This window comes from Falco naumanni, chromosome 4 (assembly GCF_017639655.2).
Source record: "Falco naumanni isolate bFalNau1 chromosome 4, bFalNau1.pat, whole genome shotgun sequence".
Taxonomy (NCBI): domain Eukaryota; kingdom Metazoa; phylum Chordata; class Aves; order Falconiformes; family Falconidae; genus Falco; species Falco naumanni.
In genome coordinates, this window is record NC_054057.1 from 51,363,150 (window position 1) to 51,384,467 (window position 21,318).

Here is a 21,318-nt window from a genome sequence, read left to right on the forward strand (position 1 = left end):
GTTGCTAATAAGTAGCAGGAACAGTTTTTGAATGACCACTTAAGAAATGGCTATTATGAGGCATTATTAATCTTACCGCGCCCTCCCCGCCCCCCCCCCCCCCCCCCCCCCCCGCCCCGCCCCCGGCCCTTTCTCAATAGAGGAAACAAACATACTGAATACTTAGGTAACTACAGATCTCAGACTTTATGTCATACGGAGTCTACACAGTTAACATGACCTCTAAACAGACAGAACTGACACAAGAAATACTTAAAAGAGCTAAGCTGTAATTTTGAAATGTTTACTCTCAGGTAGAATAGTAAAAACAAAGCTAAATACCCTTAAAAGGCTCCCTTGAGGGTTTCTAATGAAATTATAATGAGAATCTTAATAGTGAAACAATGTACATTAAATACATGTTTCAATACTTTAAATGAGTGTAACTGGGATAATTTTAACCATAATGTTTTCTGTTATGGATACTGCTTGTTTCCACTTCCTATTTCTCTCACTTCAAATAAAAAAATTATTTGTTGCTTCACTTTCAGGATCTTATTGATGGCTGAAACAATGCAATGATTATCCTGGTAGGTCTTAGAATTTATTTTCCTGTATTTTCTGGGTTTCCTCAAAATTTCAATTATTACCTATGCCTATGACAATGCTGTCCTTTTTACCAGTATTAAATGTAATTTATATACCAAAGCAACAGTTCCTAGTTCAAGTATTTTAAAGCTTTGCCAATGTCTTTTTTTTTTTTTTAAATTACAAGAACATGGTCTTGTAAATACAGAGACCAGGCTTCTGAACAAGGCAAAGGAATTGTGCAAGCTTTTTCCTGTCTATGGGACTATTCTCAGTTAACTTCATGAGTGCATTCCATCTCAGCTATGGAGAGATAGAGAAAACATACTTTTCTTCCCTTTACATAACTTTCAACCTCTTTAACTCAATTTAAATATTTATTTTATAAGTACAGTGGAACAATGTCTGGATGCCTCTAACTAATTTACTAGGAAAATCATCCCCAACTGAATGCCCTGGTGTTCACAAATACCTGTAAAACACATCTTTTCATGTCTGTTTGTACAACTTCTTGTTGCACTTTTGAAAGGGAGGAGTTCTTTGCTCCTCAGATTCAGATTAAAGCAAGATCAATCAACAATTCTTGTTGTCTTTTTTTTTTTGTTTTTTTTTTTTAAAGATACCGTCTTTGGGATTTGAGGACATCTGAGGATTTCAAGTAATACCAATAATATTTACTGTCTTCCTGTACAGCTGTAAAAGAGAATACTACATACAAGTGAGGGATGAGTGAGCAAAGGACTTTGACAGTGTTTCATAGCAGAAAACACAGAATTCAAGGAGAGAGAACCTTTATGGAATGGAAAAGGTTAAAAAAGTTTAAGAGTGCATTACTTCCCTGTTCATAAGCACCAACACAGCATCTATAAATAAGTTCAAATAGAAATTAAAACAAGTTTCATGCTAAGATACCAGAAATTGCGATTTATTTTCTCAAGGACTTTATACTCACAATCTCATCTCCTGGCAACCAATATCCTTCTTGTTCAATACCAGCTTTTGACCCTTTACACCCCACCGTCAGGGTTTCAACAATAAGACCATCCTTGACTGCTAAACTCAGCTGACGTGTGGTTTCTTTTGGATGCATACCATGGACTCGAGACATATACCTGCACACAAAGCACAGAAGTCTTTAAGTGTTAGTGTTAAACTATAAATGTGACAGCAAAAAAAAAATACTTTTTCAAATGATTTAAAATAATACACAGCCTATGTTTTAGGTTGTTTTTAAACCCTCAAAATTTATACAATTTACTCCTTTGCTACAAATCATCTTTTCTTCCCCTTGAAGTTATCATGTACACACCTAGACAAGCAGTAGCACAGTAATTTTCTACCAGAAAAAATTATTACACTCCAAAGCTAACAGACACACTGGGCTTGTCTCTGCTAAACTTCCACATCTGTTTGTGCCCCTAAAGAGACTTCTTTAATTTAATTAAAACTTGCATTTCTGTAGTATCTCGTATAGCATATATACTATAGAATGATTCTGGAGATGTACCAATGCATCTATGTGATGCTCTTGAGTACAACACATGCATAACAAATAGAAGTTTATGCATCACATACAAAAACTCAACAGCTAGTTATAGACTAAGTGTTTTTTCTCCTTTTCTTGAGATAACCACAATGATCCCACTATGATGAAGTGCACTGGTGTGAACAAAACATATACAATCTACACTGTGTATATACATGAGAATCAGTTGTGTATTATTGACTTTTACCCAGTATAATTTACTTCTAGACCAACATCACATATTAACTTGCAGTAAACAACATAAAATGATCTTCCCTCAAATAAAGATGACCTCCCTGTTTTAAGATCATTACACTTCAGATCTTTTTTAGCAGAATTCCAAGAACGTATCTATAAGCCACTGCACATGGAGAAGTGACGAGAGCTGAAATCACATGCAATCATCAGATAAGTGAACTGACCTGGAACCAATTTTTTTGTGGACATATTTTTCTAGTTACAGCTCTCTTACAGTTAGAAGGCTAGCAGAATTTCTCTCCCTTTTGGTTTCTCAAGGTACTCTGTTCTACCTGTCTCCTAGGAGAGAAATATGTAATTTACCTGCTTTAAGACAAAGCTGTCAGCTATAGTATCCTCTTTTTCATGCTTCATAATGAATTCCAGCAACCATGATTCTTTTGTGACTGTCATCACAAGTATCTTCACAAAAATTGTAATTATTATCAGGAGCAAACTTGAGGGAAAGTTTTTTTAAAGCAGTAGCATTACATGAAAGAAAAAAGCTACATCAGTTCATATTTTTTGGGTTTTGGGGGTTTTTTGGTAACATGGCTGACAGGAAATTTTAATGCCTTAGAAGTTATAAACTTGCAATAAGGGATGAAGACCACTCTAGTGGCCAACCCTCCGATCAACCCTCCTCTTTGAAGGCATACGCCTTTCAAACTTATTATTTTGGATGCATAAAGGTCTTTTCCAATTGTGCCTACTCTCAAGCTTTTGCTGAAACTGGTTCGTGCTAATCTAATCTTTTTGTTTTGTTCTAAAGGAAACTAAATGCATATAATCATACAGCAAATTTCTGATTGAGTAGAAGTATATATTTGTGTAGAAAATTATACAATAATGAGAGCAACACAGGACATTTATAAATTTCTGCCTGGTATCAGAGGCGTTTACATAAATGCAGCATGTTTGCAGGATCCTTGGGGGCTGGGGGGTGGAGGTTAGGGTAAAATCTCCTAGAGACAGATGCTGCCATTCACTGTGTTTTACAATGTCTACCACAACACAGTCCAAGTCTGGTTGATTTCTGCATGCTACCACTGCACAAAAAGTAAGTGATAATTAAATTAATAGAGAAAGAACAAAATTCTGTGGAATTCTGTGATCCAAGCTAATATGAATCTTATGCTGGCTAGAAAAAAGGATTGAGGGCCAAGCACATTACTTCAGTTCTCTGCCACACTGGGTGGATGCTCATGTTCCCAACCTGATCCTTTCTGGCTTCTGCAGAACCAAAATCCAACGTGCGGGCATGTTCAAGTGGCATTAAACACTTAATTGAGTTTTCTGAGTTCTCCAAATTCCAAGGTGGTCTTGAACAGGCAGAGACTCAGATTTATTGCTTCACTTTCAAACAGAGTGCAAGTGAACACCATTAGTTTGCTGAGGCATAAAGTGCTGAAGCTTTTAAACTGCCTGAAATAGAGAAAACAACTTATATGTTTATATACTCACGTTACGTGTATTTCATGTGTGTGTGCACATATGTATATATTCATGCAAACAAAACTAGCTTTTTAAAGTACATTATCTTTGTCAACACATCCTAACTTTACTGGTGTTTCAGCAGATTTCCATTTTAACTCTGTACTAACAACCTCCCTATCAAGAGCCACAGCACTCATGTCTTCTGCAGTTTCTTCCAGTCTTTAATAGGTCTCAAAACACACAGCACAGGTACTATCATCCTTCCCATTCTACTGATGGAACAAATCAGGCACTGAGCAAGGAAGTGATTTCCCTGCAGTTATACACTAAACTGCTGTAGGTCTAAGAACCAAGTATTAACCCAGTGCCATAATCTTCAGTACACCCTGCTGAAGAAACCATGTATTTTGCATTGCATCATCCATAGTTACAATCCAACTCCTGACTGTAAGCTACACATTTTGTGATTATTTCTCACTCACATCTCTGAACAGAACAGATATATAATACAAACCAAAAAGCCTTAAACCAACTCTAATCAGCTAAGAGATTTAACCTGCCTATTTCAACTGTGGCAGGGTGTGCACTAGTGAAAAGGAGCACACAGCTCAGAATTGCCTGTTTCTCAAATCCAATCTGTGTTCTCAACCAGAGTGAAAGTACTGCTAACATCTAAACTATCTCCTCATTTCCTCCAGCTGTAAACTGGGAGTAATAACTCCCCAGTGGCTTTTTGAAAAATACTTTAGTTAATGTTCAGACTGTGCAGTCTGGAGATGCACAAGGGCTATGTTTTCCATTTTTAAAATAAGATGCTATCAGCTTTCATAGGAAAGCACACAAATGTAGAGAGAATGTTTTTACTTCAAAGAGTAGAATTGCTCTAGAAAAGTGCCCCCTCCCCCAAAATTTTTAATTATATTAAAACCTGTAAAGTGTAGGTGGCTAGATATTCGCAAAGACTATAGAACAACACTGGCAGGGTCTGGATGAAATCCGATCTTGTTTCTTTTCAGTTAGAAGGATGGCAGCTAAACTAAGAAGCAATTAAGGCACAGGATTAGAACCAGAAAAGATAGTTAAAGTTCTTTAATAATGAAATATGAAAAACTGTCATAACATGTGAAAGATGTCAGAAGCACAAAATAAGTTAAACTCCACCCTACAGACAGAAAGCATGATGTTTGGATTCTTAACCACCTCATCAGACTCGTTACTGGACTGGGGAAAAACAATATTGAAATGTCTTTCTGCAGACGTGACGCGAGTAATCCAGGGAGCGCAAGCCTTTTCCTGGCACTGCATGGACTGAAGCATCTGGCACCAAGAAGTTAAAAAACAAGTAAGAGAGCTAAAGCAATCCCTGATTGCTGTTTTCAACAAAAGCTGATTAGCCTTACCTTGGAGACAGGGAGCTGAAGCAATATGGGTTTGTTATGCCTTTGCCCAGTCCTTCCTATCGACAGACTGGGAAGTGTAATACAATCCCTATACTGCTATTATGTAGCCAGCCACGAGCAGTAAAGCAAATACACTCAGATGGGTGAGAATAAGACATGGAGACAAAGTAAAATCCCCTAAATCAGCAAACCCGTCTGTATCAGATAGGGGGTTGAAACAACCATTTCAAAATACAATTTAACTGTGATAATCCCTTCTACATAAAATAAGTGTCTGTCTGATGAAAAGAGGAGGTTTGGCTTGATAATCTGCACGTTAAATTCCAAATCTCACGAAATGAGGCTGCCTGTCTGCAGGATACAGAAGCAACTGAACTGCTTCTCAGTATTAGAGCATTTATAGGTCAGTATTTTCTCCATTTAGAAACTGGCAGCGCAAGCCTCCTTGACATTAGCATAGAAGAATCTAGCAAATCTAGCAAAATTACACTTTTTGTAATCAACTTCTAAGAGCCTAATAAAGCATGTTTTCAATTATTGCCACACCACTTTGAAAGCAAAGGATAAGAATCTTTAGCATCTAGGTTGCTCATTCCCACCCTTAAAACAAATCTCAGGATTGTCACACCACCAAAGTATATGTAAATGTTCTGACCTTCAGAAACAAGATCCTGCCAATAGAATCAGGTAAATAAATACACATGTGCATATAGCTAATATATGTGCACACCTGTCTGAAAGCAAAAGAAAAAAATTAAATGAGAACAATAGAGGATAACCATGAATAGATCTGTAGATTGTGTGCATACTCATCTGTATTTAGTACACAAAATACCAACCAGAAAAATGCAAAACAACAATGTTAAACTTATTTGGCACTTCAGATGAGAAGTAGTCAGATCTTTTCAAATTTAGCAGTGATAAAATACCTCTATATTCTTCTGTTTATATATCTTACACTTGTTACACATCCTAAAACCCTGACCACCTTTCAGACACCATGGGGACAGCCCAACGGGTCAGCACTGCTGGAGGTGAGGACTTGAGCAGTTTTCACAGGCTTCATGGCATCCAGGAGCCACACAGCCACCTGCTGCACACCCCACCTGAGTCATGTTGCAATGACAGGGGAGGAATGATATGCAGGGAAACCTGGTACATGGCCATCCAGAGTCTCTCTCCTTCACAGCAACAAAGTGCAGAAGCTCCTGTAACTTATGCCAGCACCAAGTGACAACTGGATCTTGCCACCTCCCTTTGCTAAACAAAACTGGACCACAGGAGTACCAGAATCCACATCTAAACCGTTTGCCTGCCCTATATACAGGAGACATTATAGAAGCACTATAGTCTGTCAGTTCACATAGTCAGTCTGTTTACACCTAAAACTTCAAAAACATTTTCTCAAACTAGCCAGTGTTCAGCATATCTTTCTATTTAAAACCTACATCTAATAAATGTGCTTCACAACATACCTTGAAACTCAAGAAAAGGGTTTGTTTTGATCTAAGGGGTGTGAAGGAAGCAGACTCTAAAGCTGCGATCACCATGGGAGCAAAACAGATACAAAAGTAGCTGGCACTTGCAGGGATCAGATGATGAACTTTTCGCCTACAGCTGTCACACAGCTGACAACTCCTGCTTGGTGCTGTACCAAGACAACACAAAGCCAAACCCTGTCCCAAAGCTCTTAATATTTATGGCCACAAAATAATGTACATAAATAACTAACTCTGCTCCTAGAGAGTCCTCAAAGTCAACTGTGGTCTACTGAGATGCAGCAAGTGGTTTACATGGGCGCAGCTGTGTTGTGGCCCAAAAAACAAAGCTGGCCGAGGAAGGAAGTGACTAAGGTTACTTAAGGTGGAAAGCTGACACAGGTATTTACAAAAACAAAAATAAAATCTCAGTTTTTCTGGACTTATAAGGAATGGCATTTTCAGCTACCTGAACTCATCAGACGGAAAATACTGAAAAAAATATACAGCAAGCATCTCTGTAAAAGACTAAAGTAAAATACATATAGGAAATACCTGCCTCACATAGTGTGACAACTGTAGGTAGATGCTAATTTTAGTGACAAACACTGCAGTCATGGTCTGATCAATTATCTCTGTCTATGCTGGATGTCTCCGCCCTCCACGATATGAAGGGAAGTAGCAATCTGCTGGCAACAGCGGCTCGTCCAGGGAGAAACAGAGGTCTTAAGATTTCCTTACATGCAGAGCCCATCTCACAGTTGAGATCTGATAAAATACAGCACATCCCATTTAACTCAACTGAAAGGCTGCCATTAATTTTAAATGTTACCTACAGGTATATAAAAATGTCTTAGATTCAGGGACAGACCTTAAGGAATAATACATAAAATGGAAGGAAAGCAGCCAAAAATCTATTCTGAGTTTTATATTGTGTTCCTACCTCTGGTGAGGAATGCCTTTTGCTTTAGATTCAGGGTATGACAGCAGTTTTATAGAAGGCCGACACACTTTTAAGACTTTCTAATTTGCAAAGAATAGGTCACTTGGTCATACTGAAAATATAAATGGAAGAGATGGCTATGAATTTATATATATATATATATATATATATATTTAACAAATACAGCTACATAGCGTAAGAACTTAAAATACACAGGCTCAAATCTTGGGAATCCAATAATTATCCTTGTGGAGAGCCAGGTGAAGATTTGTAGTCAGTCGTATCTCAAGGTCTCAATTCCAAAGCGCAGGTTGCCTGTTCTCACCAGATACAGCACTGTGGTACACATCAAATTTCACAAAATATGGGCTAAACATTATGTGTATTTGTATTTCAAAGCAATATATTTGAAATATATATTCCCTACTTGCCAGAAACAGAGCTGGTCTGAGAGCTGAAAACAATGTAGACACACAGAGACTAAGTAGAACTTTTTACAGTGGGGATGTACTAGCACACTTGTTTTCTAGGATACTTTTTGATATGTTTACATTTTCTCAAGTTTTGATTATGGATTAAATTCACTAAGATAAAGACAACCAAAGCGTAACATTCTCCCTCTGTCCTTATACTTCACAAAGAGAGATGCATGTATATGAACAGGCTGCAGTTGATCTCCACAGCAATCCACACACCATCAGCACAGACCACGCAAGCATTGACAGAGCTGCTGTTTATGCTATGTAACACTGATTATACACTCTGTATTTTGTGCAGTCCAAAATTCCAAGTGTGGGACACAGAGAAACTGAATTACAGAGAAATGATGAATTTTCTTTTTTCTCTGACATCTGCAACATTCATTTTGAAGACACACACACTATCTAAGTAGGAAATGTTTTTAAAATTTGTTTCTCCTTCATAGTCTAGAAATCCAGCTTTTGCATGAATACTGAATCTGATTATGTGCAGTATTTTTATAAAACAAAAAGGATGCACACACTTGATAGTGAAAGAGTGAGATCCAGCAGTTCAATGGAACTCAGTTCTTCCTAATGTTCCTTCTGCTGCTGCTAAAACAAAGCTAAAGAGTAATCTTGTCTGTGTGTCCTTTAGATACCCCAGGCACCACACAGTTTTTTTATAATTTTAATCACCTGGGTCATTTATGTCAAAACCATGGTAGTTTTAACTCAAGTAATTTCTTGTTTCAGTAATGTAAATTCTCACTCACAACTTCACTGTGCACTTAAGATTGTGTAACCCACCAATATGATCATGAAAAGCACGTAATCAAGGCACCAAGCAATGCAGTCCTTATCCATAAAATCTCTCTTTCAGAACCACTACCATCTTCTTAAGGAGGAACTTATCTAAAAAAGGGCTTTTTTAGATACTCCCATTTTTCCAACCTAAAAAGTTGTATGGGATGCTGCTGGTAATGTACACCCATGTCACTGAGGACTACTGGCAAACAGGAGCACTAATCATTTAGGGGCACTGCACACATATGTACAATTGCCTATGTATATGCAGAGCCACTGTTCCATCCAGCACTTTTCTGTGGATGTACTGGAGACAAACACGTAATACATGACTCAGAATGTAACATCCTAAATAATACCTTGCAAATGAAACATTCAGTCAGCTCATATCGAGAGTCTCAGTTCAAAACATGCTTAAAAAACACACATTCCAGTGCTTTCATGATTCAGGTTTTTAGTCTTCCACCCAATTTTTCCATTCTTACCTGGGTTAAAAGTAACAAAAACTTTTTGGGTTTTTTTTCAGTCAGATTAGTTTTACCTTGGCTGAGTTTCAAAATCATCACACTGTCACACAAATGTTCACCTAATTACCAATTGGAAAAGCCATCAGGGCAGGGCTGCTGCTTTTGGTGATGATACTGTTTATATGAATGGGAATATGAAACCGCAGCCTAAAATAGACAGTATGAGTAGTGCTTTGGAGATCATTCTCTCTACTGATTACAGAAAAGCCTTGATGAGCACTTCAGGCCAGGTAACAACCTGTTAAATGGCCATGTCACACTCATTTTTATCTTTTACTTCTAATAGGAAGTCTCATTTATTTACAGCAAAGAAATGAAACATAAGCTAGAAGTGTTACTTTCAAACATTATGAAGATGTTATGATTGAAGCAAAAATCAATACTGCTTGTGACATAAAAAGTAAACTGATTTGCTTTTAGTAATTAGAAATAAAGGTAACCTGTTATGTATTTTTTTCGATGTAAACTTACACAGCTTCCACACAAATATTAATAGAAGTATGGAATACATGAGACTATTTATTAAAACAAAAAGGGGGATAGTGATTGTCAAGTCAGTTATACTTCCACCACTTTCCTTCTAAGTATTTATACTGGAGTTCATATTTTGCATGTATTCTCTAAGAAAAGTATTAAACATTGAACATTACAGTTTTTATAGTAACACACAGTAAGGACAGTTCAAATGAGTTTGCACTCATTAGCAAACACCAAACAAGGAGTATGGCTGTTATTAATAACCATGTGTTTGTGCTGTTTGTGTGAATCACTTTATTTACTACTCATGCTCTTGCTCAGCCCAGAGCATTCACCTACTAAATCAATGAAGAACATTTGACCTTTGAGATGAAAAAAGAAAACTGCCTTAGTAGCAATACCAAGTAAGAGCATTATTAAGAGAAAAATTATTAGATAATGAAAACTGAACGAGCAAAATTCTTTAGAACACCTGAGCACCTATTTATTTAATTTTGCAGTATGAACTGTAGGAACTAGACTTGCATGCATTAATATTTCTGATCTAAGCAAATCCACAAAAAGTTTAGCCTCACCTCAAGATCTAGTCCTCAATAAAATAGCCATTTATCCTAAACCCCTACAGGTGTTAACGGTTGCACAGCCAGCTACAGTATCCACTCCATTCCATGTAGTTAGCATAAAGCAGGTGGCAAGGCTGGAGGAATCTCTCTGTCAGTCCCATGGTGAAGAGTTTTCTACACTAGGCACTGAATCAGCCTTATAACAGCCGTCACTGAGAAGCAAACCCAGCAAGTCAGGTAGCAATGTTTTGGCTAGCAAAGTAGCAAAAAAAAGGTAGCAAAGTATCTAAAATTTATCACATGGTGGGACAGTGGCTCAGTACCAAGTTGGAGGAACAGTTATCCCTAACAAATGACAAACAACACTGCTTAATATATCAGGACTTCTTTTTATGTATTCCTTTAACTGGTTTGATTAATTTGATTAAACAGAATCATTACACAAATTGAAGACATTATCTATATTAAACAAAACAGCTCGATGGGAAAAAAGTAATTATTAATACTCAAGATGACACACCTTCACCAAATCTACTAATTCAGAATTTTTAATTCTACTTCTCAGAGCAAATGTAGCCAGGTTCTTTATAGTCTTTTTACAAGAAAAGTTTACATATTTTCCTGTAATCCCTGCTTCCACCCTCCTTAGTCAAGAATATCTAAAAGCAGCTCTTAAAATGGACCATTAATAAATACCAACAATATTAAAGTTACATAATATACAAAACAGAAAATCATGAACTCACAAACAAAATTAAGATTAAACACCATATTAAAAATAGATAAATCCTTTATGACAAGCGTAGCTACCTAGAGTTAACACAGGTGAAATTTAATGAACGTACACCATTACGAAAATTCCTTGTGCAATGACAATCTGTCATTTCTTCTGAAGGACCTTATAAACTATCAGTGTTTAGCTTAATTAATTTCTTTTCAAGATTTTTGTGAATCTGGATGTTAAAAATCCTTATTAGCTCGCTCAGTATTATCTCACTGGTCAGTCTCTGTACCAATTTAGAACCAAAATTGTGTATCAGTTACGATGCAAAAGCTGGTGAGATTCCCTGTACTTTCCTGCATACATGCAGTTTTCAGTGTCCTTTTTATTACTTTATAGCATATATCTAAACTTTTGAAAATGTCTGAAAATTTCAATCTGAATGCATCACTTAACCTCAGTGCAAAGCCATCAGTATAAAAAATTAACGTATCAAACAAATTAAATGTTTTGGTGTCCATCCTATTTCTATGCAATGTATCACTATGCTTGTAACTGACAGTCATGCACACATAATGCAGAGGTTTTATGTATGACCAAAATAGCACTTTTACTAATTTTTTTTCTATTAGGGAGTCAAATGATCAGTTTTATACTGCTTTTGTTTTATTAATACAATGATTTTCAAACAAATCAATTGATAAGTTGCTGAAAATGCACAGAGGACTTCCCCCCCACACACACACCCCACACACCCCAGATGATCTATCTATGCCTAAGGGTTTCCATGCCTTAGAAGTCTAGACTTAGTTCATTCTCTTGGTTTAACATAAATAGTGTTATGAAAACAGAAAAAAACCCACATTGGTTTGGGGCTAAAAGAAGCAACTGAAACTTATCATGGAAAAGAGAGAAGGAAAGTAAAAGAACTGGAGCAGGAGATTGATTTAGGGGAGTCAGAAAGAAATGTCTTGTCCTTGACTATAACAGAAAACAAGTGAAGAGGTATTTAAGAGTTTTCTACCCTGTCATACCTAGTTACATGTTTCTATGTTTTGTTTACTGTAGCGCATATATCTATAATTAAGCCAACCCAATACAAACTGAATTCAGTTTTCTCAAGGGTGAACGCTCAATAACAGGTTGCCACTAAAAGCAGCTATGTGGCCTGCAGAGGAAGTAGTATCATGCATCTCATTGTAGGACCTTATACTCCACACTTTTGCTTTGCTTACCCTTGCATAATTACGCATGGCATGGACAAAAATTTCACAGCACTGTTCTTCCTCATCCTTTCCTAATTGCTAAATGTGAGCTTTCCTGACCACCTCCTTCAATATTGACCTGTTCCACCACAGTACAACTGACCAGGGTTTGATTAATATGTACCAGATTCTGAAGGGCTGGTTTGAATAATACCATTTGCTTCACATGGTCACATTTAAACCATACATGAGGATGATGTAAAGATGTGAAAAAGGAGTCAGCACCACTGGTTAAAAGTGAACTCAAGCAACCAATGCATTTGTCTGTGTAACAGAAGGATATTTTACTTCAGAAAATTGTTTTCAGATAAACCTACTCTCCAGTTAAAAAGGACAGATATTTTAGGGGAATGGCTTGACAAAGGGTAAGAAACCAACAGAGCAGAAAAACATTTCTAAGCTTTCATTTCAGTCAAAGATATATCAGGTGCTACAAGATGTCTGCTCATGTAAAGTTAAACAACAGGATTATCTAGTTATAAATCCACAGTCATCTGCTCTCCTAATCATTCTTACAGCTTACTATTTTTGTTTATGCACAGCTATTTAGTTGCAACATGCAAAATAGTAGGAAGATTTAAATTTTCATCAAAGGTACTATAAATAGTGACAGATTTTTTCTAACAAGTTTCTGAGCTTTGAATACGCAATACCGTAAGAATCTTATTCTTTCATTTTTTTTTCTTGCTACGGCATTGCATATTCTTATTTATAGACTTGTGTGATTATTTCTTATCTGTTCAAATTGAGGATTTTCTTATTTATACTCTCTTGTGATGATTTTCTACCTGTTCAAATTGCTCATTCTCATCTTTGCTTTAATCATTGCTTCTAGAAATTGTTTTCTGTTAGACAGCCTAGAAAAAGAACAGCAGAAGTACTAAGGCAAAAAAACAAAAAACCAAAAAAACAACGATTTATGGATGGGAAAGGCCCTTACTTTAACTGTTCTCAGAGACTGGCTGGAGAAATTTCACAGAGTGGTATACGAAGAAGAAATCCTCCTCCTAGTACTAAATGTCAAACTGAGAGGGTCACATACTCAATCTACAACTGCTAGTGACTTCATCTCAACTGTGGGGCCAGAAAATTTCATCACTTTACAGTAATCTTTCATACTGAGGAATTCTTTTCTGGCATGCTATCCCATCAATGCTGATTAATGTCAGTCCACACAAAGCTAACAAGGGACTGACAGAGTCTGCTCTATATAGGCTTGGGATCTGCTCATTTCTTTTAGATGTTCTGACTTAGCTGCACTTACACTATATTAGAATATAACAAAAATGAGTCGACAGAACAAATACACAAAAAATGGTTATGACCATTTAGGATCCAAGTGCTAGACCATCCCATTTGAAAGCCAATTAAAAAAGATGAGAGTCTTTGTACCTATTCATGAAAACAAGGCATTTTCTTGTATCACCGATGTTGTAAACCAGCTGAGTGATGAAACTGATAGTTTCAGTTTCGCTCAATTTGAAACTAACACAAATTCTCCAATTACAGCATGACAGTTTTATCCTAGCTAACGGTCTTTCCATCAGCTTCATTCCCCGCAAAGTTGGGATACCTTTATCCTGTGGACTAGAGTCACTTTTGGTTTCATTCCCAAACTAACTCATTCTCAGGCTCCATTCTAGAGAAAGCCAAATTGCTCCTCCTGTGAAAAAGGCAAAGCATGGCCAAGAGGTTAGTTTGCTCCTGATAGAGAACATAGATGTAAACCATGCCAAGACTGGCCTCTTCTGCCAAAGGCACTCCAACACTGCTCCAGCATGCTGTGTGTCCTCAGATGCCTTCACATCATGCCCTATGGCAAACATCATGCCTTTAGCTTCATGTTCAAGAACAGCATTGCTGTGGGCTGTATTATCTTTGGCACTTAGAACTGAAGAACCACACACACATACAAAACAAACAAAAAATATGTCAAGGCCAAAGAAACAATTCCATGAGCCAAAGGCAATGTGATGTGGTCACAGCAGATCTGCTCCAGACAGTGCCAGGGCTCTTCCTGTCACAGTACACAAAGACAGTATAGACACTGCCTTTATAAGGAACAGGGAGAGAAGCTAATCAACTAAATAAATCATGAAAAACCTCAAAGGCAGAGAGAAAAAAATATGAGGAAGGAAGTATGGAAGAAAATAATTATATTTTGGTTCTTCCCATTAGTCTTCATGAAATAGTTTAGAAATCAGAATACCTGTTTACAATGACAAAAACCTGAAAGCGGCCAATAATTGTTCTAGAACCGTATTTGCCAATTGGGTATTTTAATAACATTAACTTAATAGATAATGAACTCTGAGCTATTCATAAAGATCATGAAATGCTCATAAATTGCTACTGAGAAAACCCAATACTTTGTGATAAAAAGGGTAAATATTTAATTAATAGTTAATTAAATCTTAGGAATCCAATTACCTGTAGGGAATTATAAAGAAAACACTATAAAAGAGACTGAAAGACTGGAGTAGCCAAAGAAAGAACTTTAAAAACAGGCTGTACAGAAATACTTATCAATCTGCTATGTAAGTGAGTGTCAATAATTTATCCTACTCATTTAAATATGCATGCCTTTTTTCCAGTGTTTTTTCAGGCATTTCATTCCATAGAATCAATTTTTGAGGTTACCCAAAATCTAAAACAGATGGAAAATAATGAGGAAAAAACAGAAAGTCAAAGCATAATTATAATTTTTAACACACTTTTAGGGATGAACAATTTGTCAAGCTGCACTCTTGACAGAGAATTCACAAGATACGGGAAGCCATTTCTCTGCTAGTGTTTATAGCATAACTAATGCCAATAATACTCATCTAAATAATTGACGTATTAGGGTCAAATTATCCCAATATAATCTGGACAGAAAAATAAGTCGTATTTCTTGATAAATAATTCTTAGAAATATCATTTTGTTATGAAGTAACTTGGTAGTTTAAAAATGTTAGATACTTCTAGTAGCTGGATTTTAGATTATTATAATTCATTGACTTGAGATACACTATGACAATATAAGCCAGGTGAGAATATTTATTTTGCATACTTTTACAGAAATGTTACCACTGCCTTCAAATGAGCTTTACCATAAAATAAAAATGCACTGAATATGCTTAAGCCTATGTACAAATATAGGAAGTTACATATATATTTTAAAGTTCTCTTGAAAAGGCAGTTTGCACTTTTAGTACTGATTCCTTAAAATTCACTACACTGTTACTTCCTGTTAGCATTGGTTTTCAGTCCTTTGTTTAGTTTTCAAGCTACTGAAACATGCTTATCTCCAACCAATGGAAAATACCTTTCCAACTGTAATGTACCCCCAACATATATCACTAAAATTGCAGAATCCCTTTCATATAATGATTTGTTGATTATTATTTTTTGAGACATTAAGTCTGTGCAGTGTGGTCTCTTCCCTACCAATGCTTTTATCTAAGTATTTATATAATACTCCAATTAACAGTGTCATATACTTGCTGTTTTTCCACACACACATTTTTAATTCCTTCAAAAATAGATAACTTTCTTGTGTTTCTTAATACTACTCTGCATGCAATGACTTTTCTAAAATATTTGCCAGAAGTTCAGTAAGCTTACTATGTTCTTAAAGGCTCCAACTTGCGTATTCAACTCTCTCCTCAATGTAAGACAGTTTTCAATCACTTCTAATCACTCATTTTTCTATTCTTGATTTTCCTCTTCATCAATTTTAAAAGCAAAGCATACTTTTAATTAAAGAGCCTCTTTCCTTATAGGTTTTTCCTGATAATATTAGAAGTACCTTCTAGTGCTCTTGGCTCCTTCTACACTATCCTCCTACTCTTATGTTCTCTACAGAATATGCGTGGCTAGTTCTATAGATTTTTCTTGCATACTTTCCATTGCCAGTATCTTCTGGAAGTCTTTCTTTACCCCAGATATTTTTTAACAATTACACATAAAATGCACAGGTTACATTTTACATATTTTAATGTGTTATATATATCTGTCTTTTTAACGTACCGAGCTGAAACACTGCATATTCTATAAGCAACAAATCTTCTTTTTATATTACAAACATTTCCTCCCTAGTCATAGGAAGTAAATGCTCCTTGATATGTATAATGGCTTCTACTGGGCACCAGAAGACTAAGCAAAGCAAGAAGTAAATGAAATAAAATACGTTAGGAAGAGGGAGACAACCATGACGAGCTGTCGGTTACAAGAAAAGCCAACTAATAGATTTGCCTAAAAGTACCAAACCACCTGACAAAGAATGCAGCAACAGAGATTCTGCTATGAAGGTGTTTGGACTAACAGGTCACAAAATATACAGGACATCTTGTCTCTAGCAACAAATGAATCCTCAAACTATATCAAAGAGAAAATAAAATAAAAAATCAAATCATGAATCATCTTTTCAACTTGTGACGTTTTCTGAAAGTACACATTTGTCATCCACTACATGACTGTCACTTACCTTAAACATGTATTTATAAAAAAAAGATTATCTTTCTGTTTTTCTGTATCCTTACTCAGGAGTAAGACATGCTTCCATACATTTCATTGTCATCATTACTTGTGAACACTTGTAACATGCAAAGCCATTCTGTCAGTCAATCCCAAGAGGTATAAACAGTTCTAAAAAAATGTTACTAATCCAAGTATGAGAATTCTCCCTACAGCTCCAACTATGCACATAGGCTCATAATTTTCACTTTTGAACCACCGTTTGGTTTTGGTCTTTCTTATTATTCATACATTTGCCCATGTGCCCAGAAACTGATTATCTTTGTACTTGGCCAAATGATCTCTGAGCTGCTCAGTTTTCGTAAGAAGAGATATTCTGATGCCCTAATGATTTCAGAGCTTTATTTTGAATGTTATGTAACATGCATACCCATTTACTGTCATCTGTGTTTCTTCATCAATGACTAGTACCGTAAAGTAACTCAACTATCTTTATGTTTTCCTTGTCAAAAGTTATCTTCTTAAAAATATCATATAATAGAAACTAGATCACTGCTCATCATTCATCACTGATGTGCATGTAGAACATTTACAATGTCCAGGCACTTTTTAGATTGCTCTTCACTGCTAACACCTTGCACATCTTTCTCAAAGTACTGGGGCTGCTTGCATCTCTGTTTAGTCACTTATTTTTCTTCTGATTAGCGATGAGTCATAGAATCTGGATCTAGCCTATTTTTAAAAAAATCAAACTACCCTTCAGTTACCAAGAGCAGTACTTCTTTTTCTACCATCTAATTACTCGTTTTCTCAACCATTGTTTGTAACAATAGTATTTGTCTTACCTAACTTTACCTAGCTAAATGTTATTCAAACTTCCTTAAAATAGGCATCTCTCACAAGAGTGGGATGAATCCCCAGCTAGATGGGCCTGTCTCCCTTTATTACGTATAAAACGAGCATAAACAGCTAAAAAAACGCAGCTAATATATGGCCTGGAGCAAGTAATTTGAAATGTTAAAATGGAAAGTGTATAGCATTAGTTTATGCACTTGTCTCCTTGAAGACATGATGCGAATACGTATGCTTTAAAGCATTCTGAAACTCAAGTGCAACCCAAATTCCCTAAAATACAATCTCCCTCTCAAGCCCACTTGGAACTCTTATCTCTGGGAAGGTACTTTTCAGTTTAATGGTGAATCTTTATTTGTTGTAGGAGCCAGGTACACACTAATTCATTTGGGACATCATCTTTTTTCTTTCTCCTGTTTACTGTTCACTGTGTTTGGAGAACCTGAACTGTTACTTCTTCCACTTACGAAGCCAGTTTTGCCTGTCACTTCCACCTCAGAGCTTCCAAACTCTGCCAGTGGACCAAGTTATGATTTTCTTTTAGTTACCTGCACTGTTTATAACTCTCCCTTTAGTGGTCTCTGGCCTCATTATCAGTTCACACTGGTTCTGGCAACTGAAGAGATGCCAAGTGGTTACTTTTGCTCTTTTAAATTATTCATATTGATTACTTTGACAAATGCAACCTACATGTTGGCCTAGAAATGCAAACAAAGCAGAGAGGCACAAAACCTCCCTCAATTGTTATTACAATGGCTACTCCAAGTTATCTTAGAAGGTATTTCAAGATAGAACTTTACACATTGCAAACTCCACATCTCATGTTTTCTTTAATAGTGTCCTATGCTAATCTTAGCAAATATGGCTTCTTATTTGTTTGAACAACCCAATTTCATGTTTATTTTTTCCTTCTAGAAAAGAGTTCTCCATTGGCCTATCACATTTTCCTGAAGAAATAGATTATGTACAGATTTTATTGCCCTCTTCTCCTTAAACGTTAATCTACTTGTATTTTGACCAAGCTATGGAGTACAACTCTTGCATGCTTAACTTAGTTCAAGTACTATAAATATTGCATATTTCCTAAAGCTGCTTATACAAAACAAATACAGGGTCAGTAAGATCTCAGATTCAATGGATTAAACCTCACTAGAGGATCTTTAGGTGCTCAGTTTCGAAGTTGGTTTTCTTTTATAATTAGATAATTAGTAACACAGAAGTGCATGTAACTGTTTAACAGTCTCTCACAATGTTTACTGTCTCTGTTTCCCACGGCTTTTAACAGCATCAACCTTCCCCCCTCATCAAGACTTTTTTGGGAATGGATCACTTACTTTGTAATACGGTCAATGTTAGCAATTTGCTTCTGGTTCCGGATTATTTCTATAGCTGCCCAAAGATGCTGGATAGCCTTTGTATCTGCCTGTCGCCTCTTCGTTAAGCGTGCCATGACCTGTTTACTTGGTCAGCTGCAGCCGATAAAAAAAAAGAAAAAATACACCAAAAGGTTAATAATGAATTATGAAATGGATTACATGATGGTCATGTTGCAATAAATATGATTACAAGGAATATTCTGTTAACCTACAGCAATTAAATTTGTATACAGCAGCATGTTTTCTTGTGCTTAAAGAGCAGTAAAAAGCAAAAACTAGTTTACAAGAACACCTTTCACATCACATTATCTATACAGAAGACAAAAGGCTACCAGTAAAAATTATCAAATCAATACCAAATGACTGAACTTATCAAACTGGTTATGAAAAGTCAAATAGTTCACATCTCAGTTCCCTAAAACTTGGTAAAAGCAAAAGCTACCCAAGCCTGATGTTTCCACAGGCTCCTGCATTGCCCAAAACCCTTTAAAAACAGCGAGTGATACTTTACTGCATCACATGGTGTAAGCATGAACTCCAACACAGAGGAAAAGATGGACCCACCACTTAGTACACAACACAGTCCTCAGAGTGTAACTTACCTATTTTTATAATTTACAACTATTAAAACCAAATTCACTCTATGAGAAGAAACTATAAGTAGATTTTCATGGACAATAAATATTTAAATAAATATTTTGGAGCAACTCCATTTCCTGTAACATGCTAAAACCCAACAGGACCAAAGTGATTCTGATGGCATTTACCCATCTAACCAACCCTGAACGGGAACATAATGAGCATCTGGCTTTGTTTACAAATTTTCCAAAAGCTCGAGGCAATGAGTACAGATAAGCCATAAATCGCCTACAGCTCTACTACAGGCACAGAATCTCTTTTTAAAAGCTTAACGATGCATTTTGATCACTAAATAACTTTCTTCCAGTGCCACCACTTTCTCAATGAAAAAAAAAATGACTGATTTATGACTGCTACCAAGGTCTATAATTTATTTTAGAGCTCTGTCCTCAAAATGAACTCTGTGGTATGCACGCAGATATTTGTAGCTAGCAGAATATTAACTTCAGTAACCCAAAATAATATAAAAAATGCAAAAACATTACACCATCTGTGCCATGTTAAAGATGGAAATTTAAGTATTAAAAGTGTTCCTCCTCTCAAATTCAGAAAAATTAAACCAGATTCAAGTAGCAGTTGCAGCAATGTAATTTTCAAGTCCATGGGATGTACAGGTACTTGTCAAGGAGGACTGTCATGTTTCAGATCCAGTATTTCTCTCACTCTACAGGTGTAATGAAATGAAGTGCAATGTTCTGTTATTAAGGAGAAGAAACAATTTAACAGCATTATACTTAACACTATGTAGCCCGTCTTTTTAAAAAAAGAGGGAGAAAAAAAGAGATGATGTGAAGTGATATGTGCACATCCAGGCACATGAGGCACTCTGGCTGCTGGAGATAGCAGGGAAGGGCAGAACAGAGCAGTGCTCGCAGAGACATGGTGTGGTCACACATTGACCCCACGTTTCTGCTTCAGAAATCTCTTCCCACTGGATTTTGAAGCAAGGACAACTGGATGGATCTCACAGAAAAGAAAGGCCAAGAATGCATTTTTGAGGAAAGGATAAGAGGGACTATGACAGACATACAGCTAAGAGTGGCAGCCAGTAGATAGCATCACCCAAGAATGATTCAGAGAAAGTCTCTGTTGGGATTAGTGGGAAAAAAGACACTGCATCCCTGTGAGCTCCTCTGCATTCGTTTCACAGACCATGAAGCCTTTACAAGTTAGAAAAAAAAAAAAAAAAAAAACAAAAAAACAAAAAAAAAAAAAACCAACCTCCTGATTGCTGATTGTAAGACAAACATATGATTATTTGTAGAATTTAGTTAAGAAAAATAGACCTGTAAAACACAAAGGTTAGACACTAACATGAGAAAGGACAATCTTTACAGCCCTGCTATCTCAGCATAAAATTCCTTTCCCAACACAGAACTGACTAAAAGTGAAATTATTCTTTTTATTATAGCTTTCTACAAAATATCTGCTTTAAAATTGTTAGCTGATGTGACAGTCGACAGGCTGGACATGGAGCCTCTTATGCAGTATCACATCCACATGTGAGGATCAAGGAGGAAACAAACACTCATCCTTCTCGACCCTGATATCAGTGTGAAACAACAGACCAGTTTATTTTGTAATAAAT

The 21,318-nt window shown here is 36.3% G+C and overlaps 1 protein-coding gene across 7 annotated transcripts in view; it reads right to left on the bottom strand.

Annotated features, from left to right (window-relative positions):
• ZMYND11 (zinc finger MYND-type containing 11) overlaps nt 1-21,318 on the bottom strand; it is a 107,460-nt gene that overhangs the window by 42,818 nt on the left and 43,324 nt on the right. For all 7 annotated transcript variants that reach the window (XM_040589676.1, XM_040589675.1, XM_040589678.1 and 4 more), the window contains exons 2-3: nt 19,050-19,184; nt 1,520-1,679 (exon numbers count right to left, since the gene is read on the bottom strand). In XM_040589676.1, the coding sequence (XP_040445610.1) occupies nt 1,520-1,679; nt 19,050-19,165 (276 nt within the window). In that variant the 5' untranslated portion in view covers nt 19,166-19,184. The remainder of the gene's footprint in view (nt 1-1,519; nt 1,680-19,049; nt 19,185-21,318) is intronic.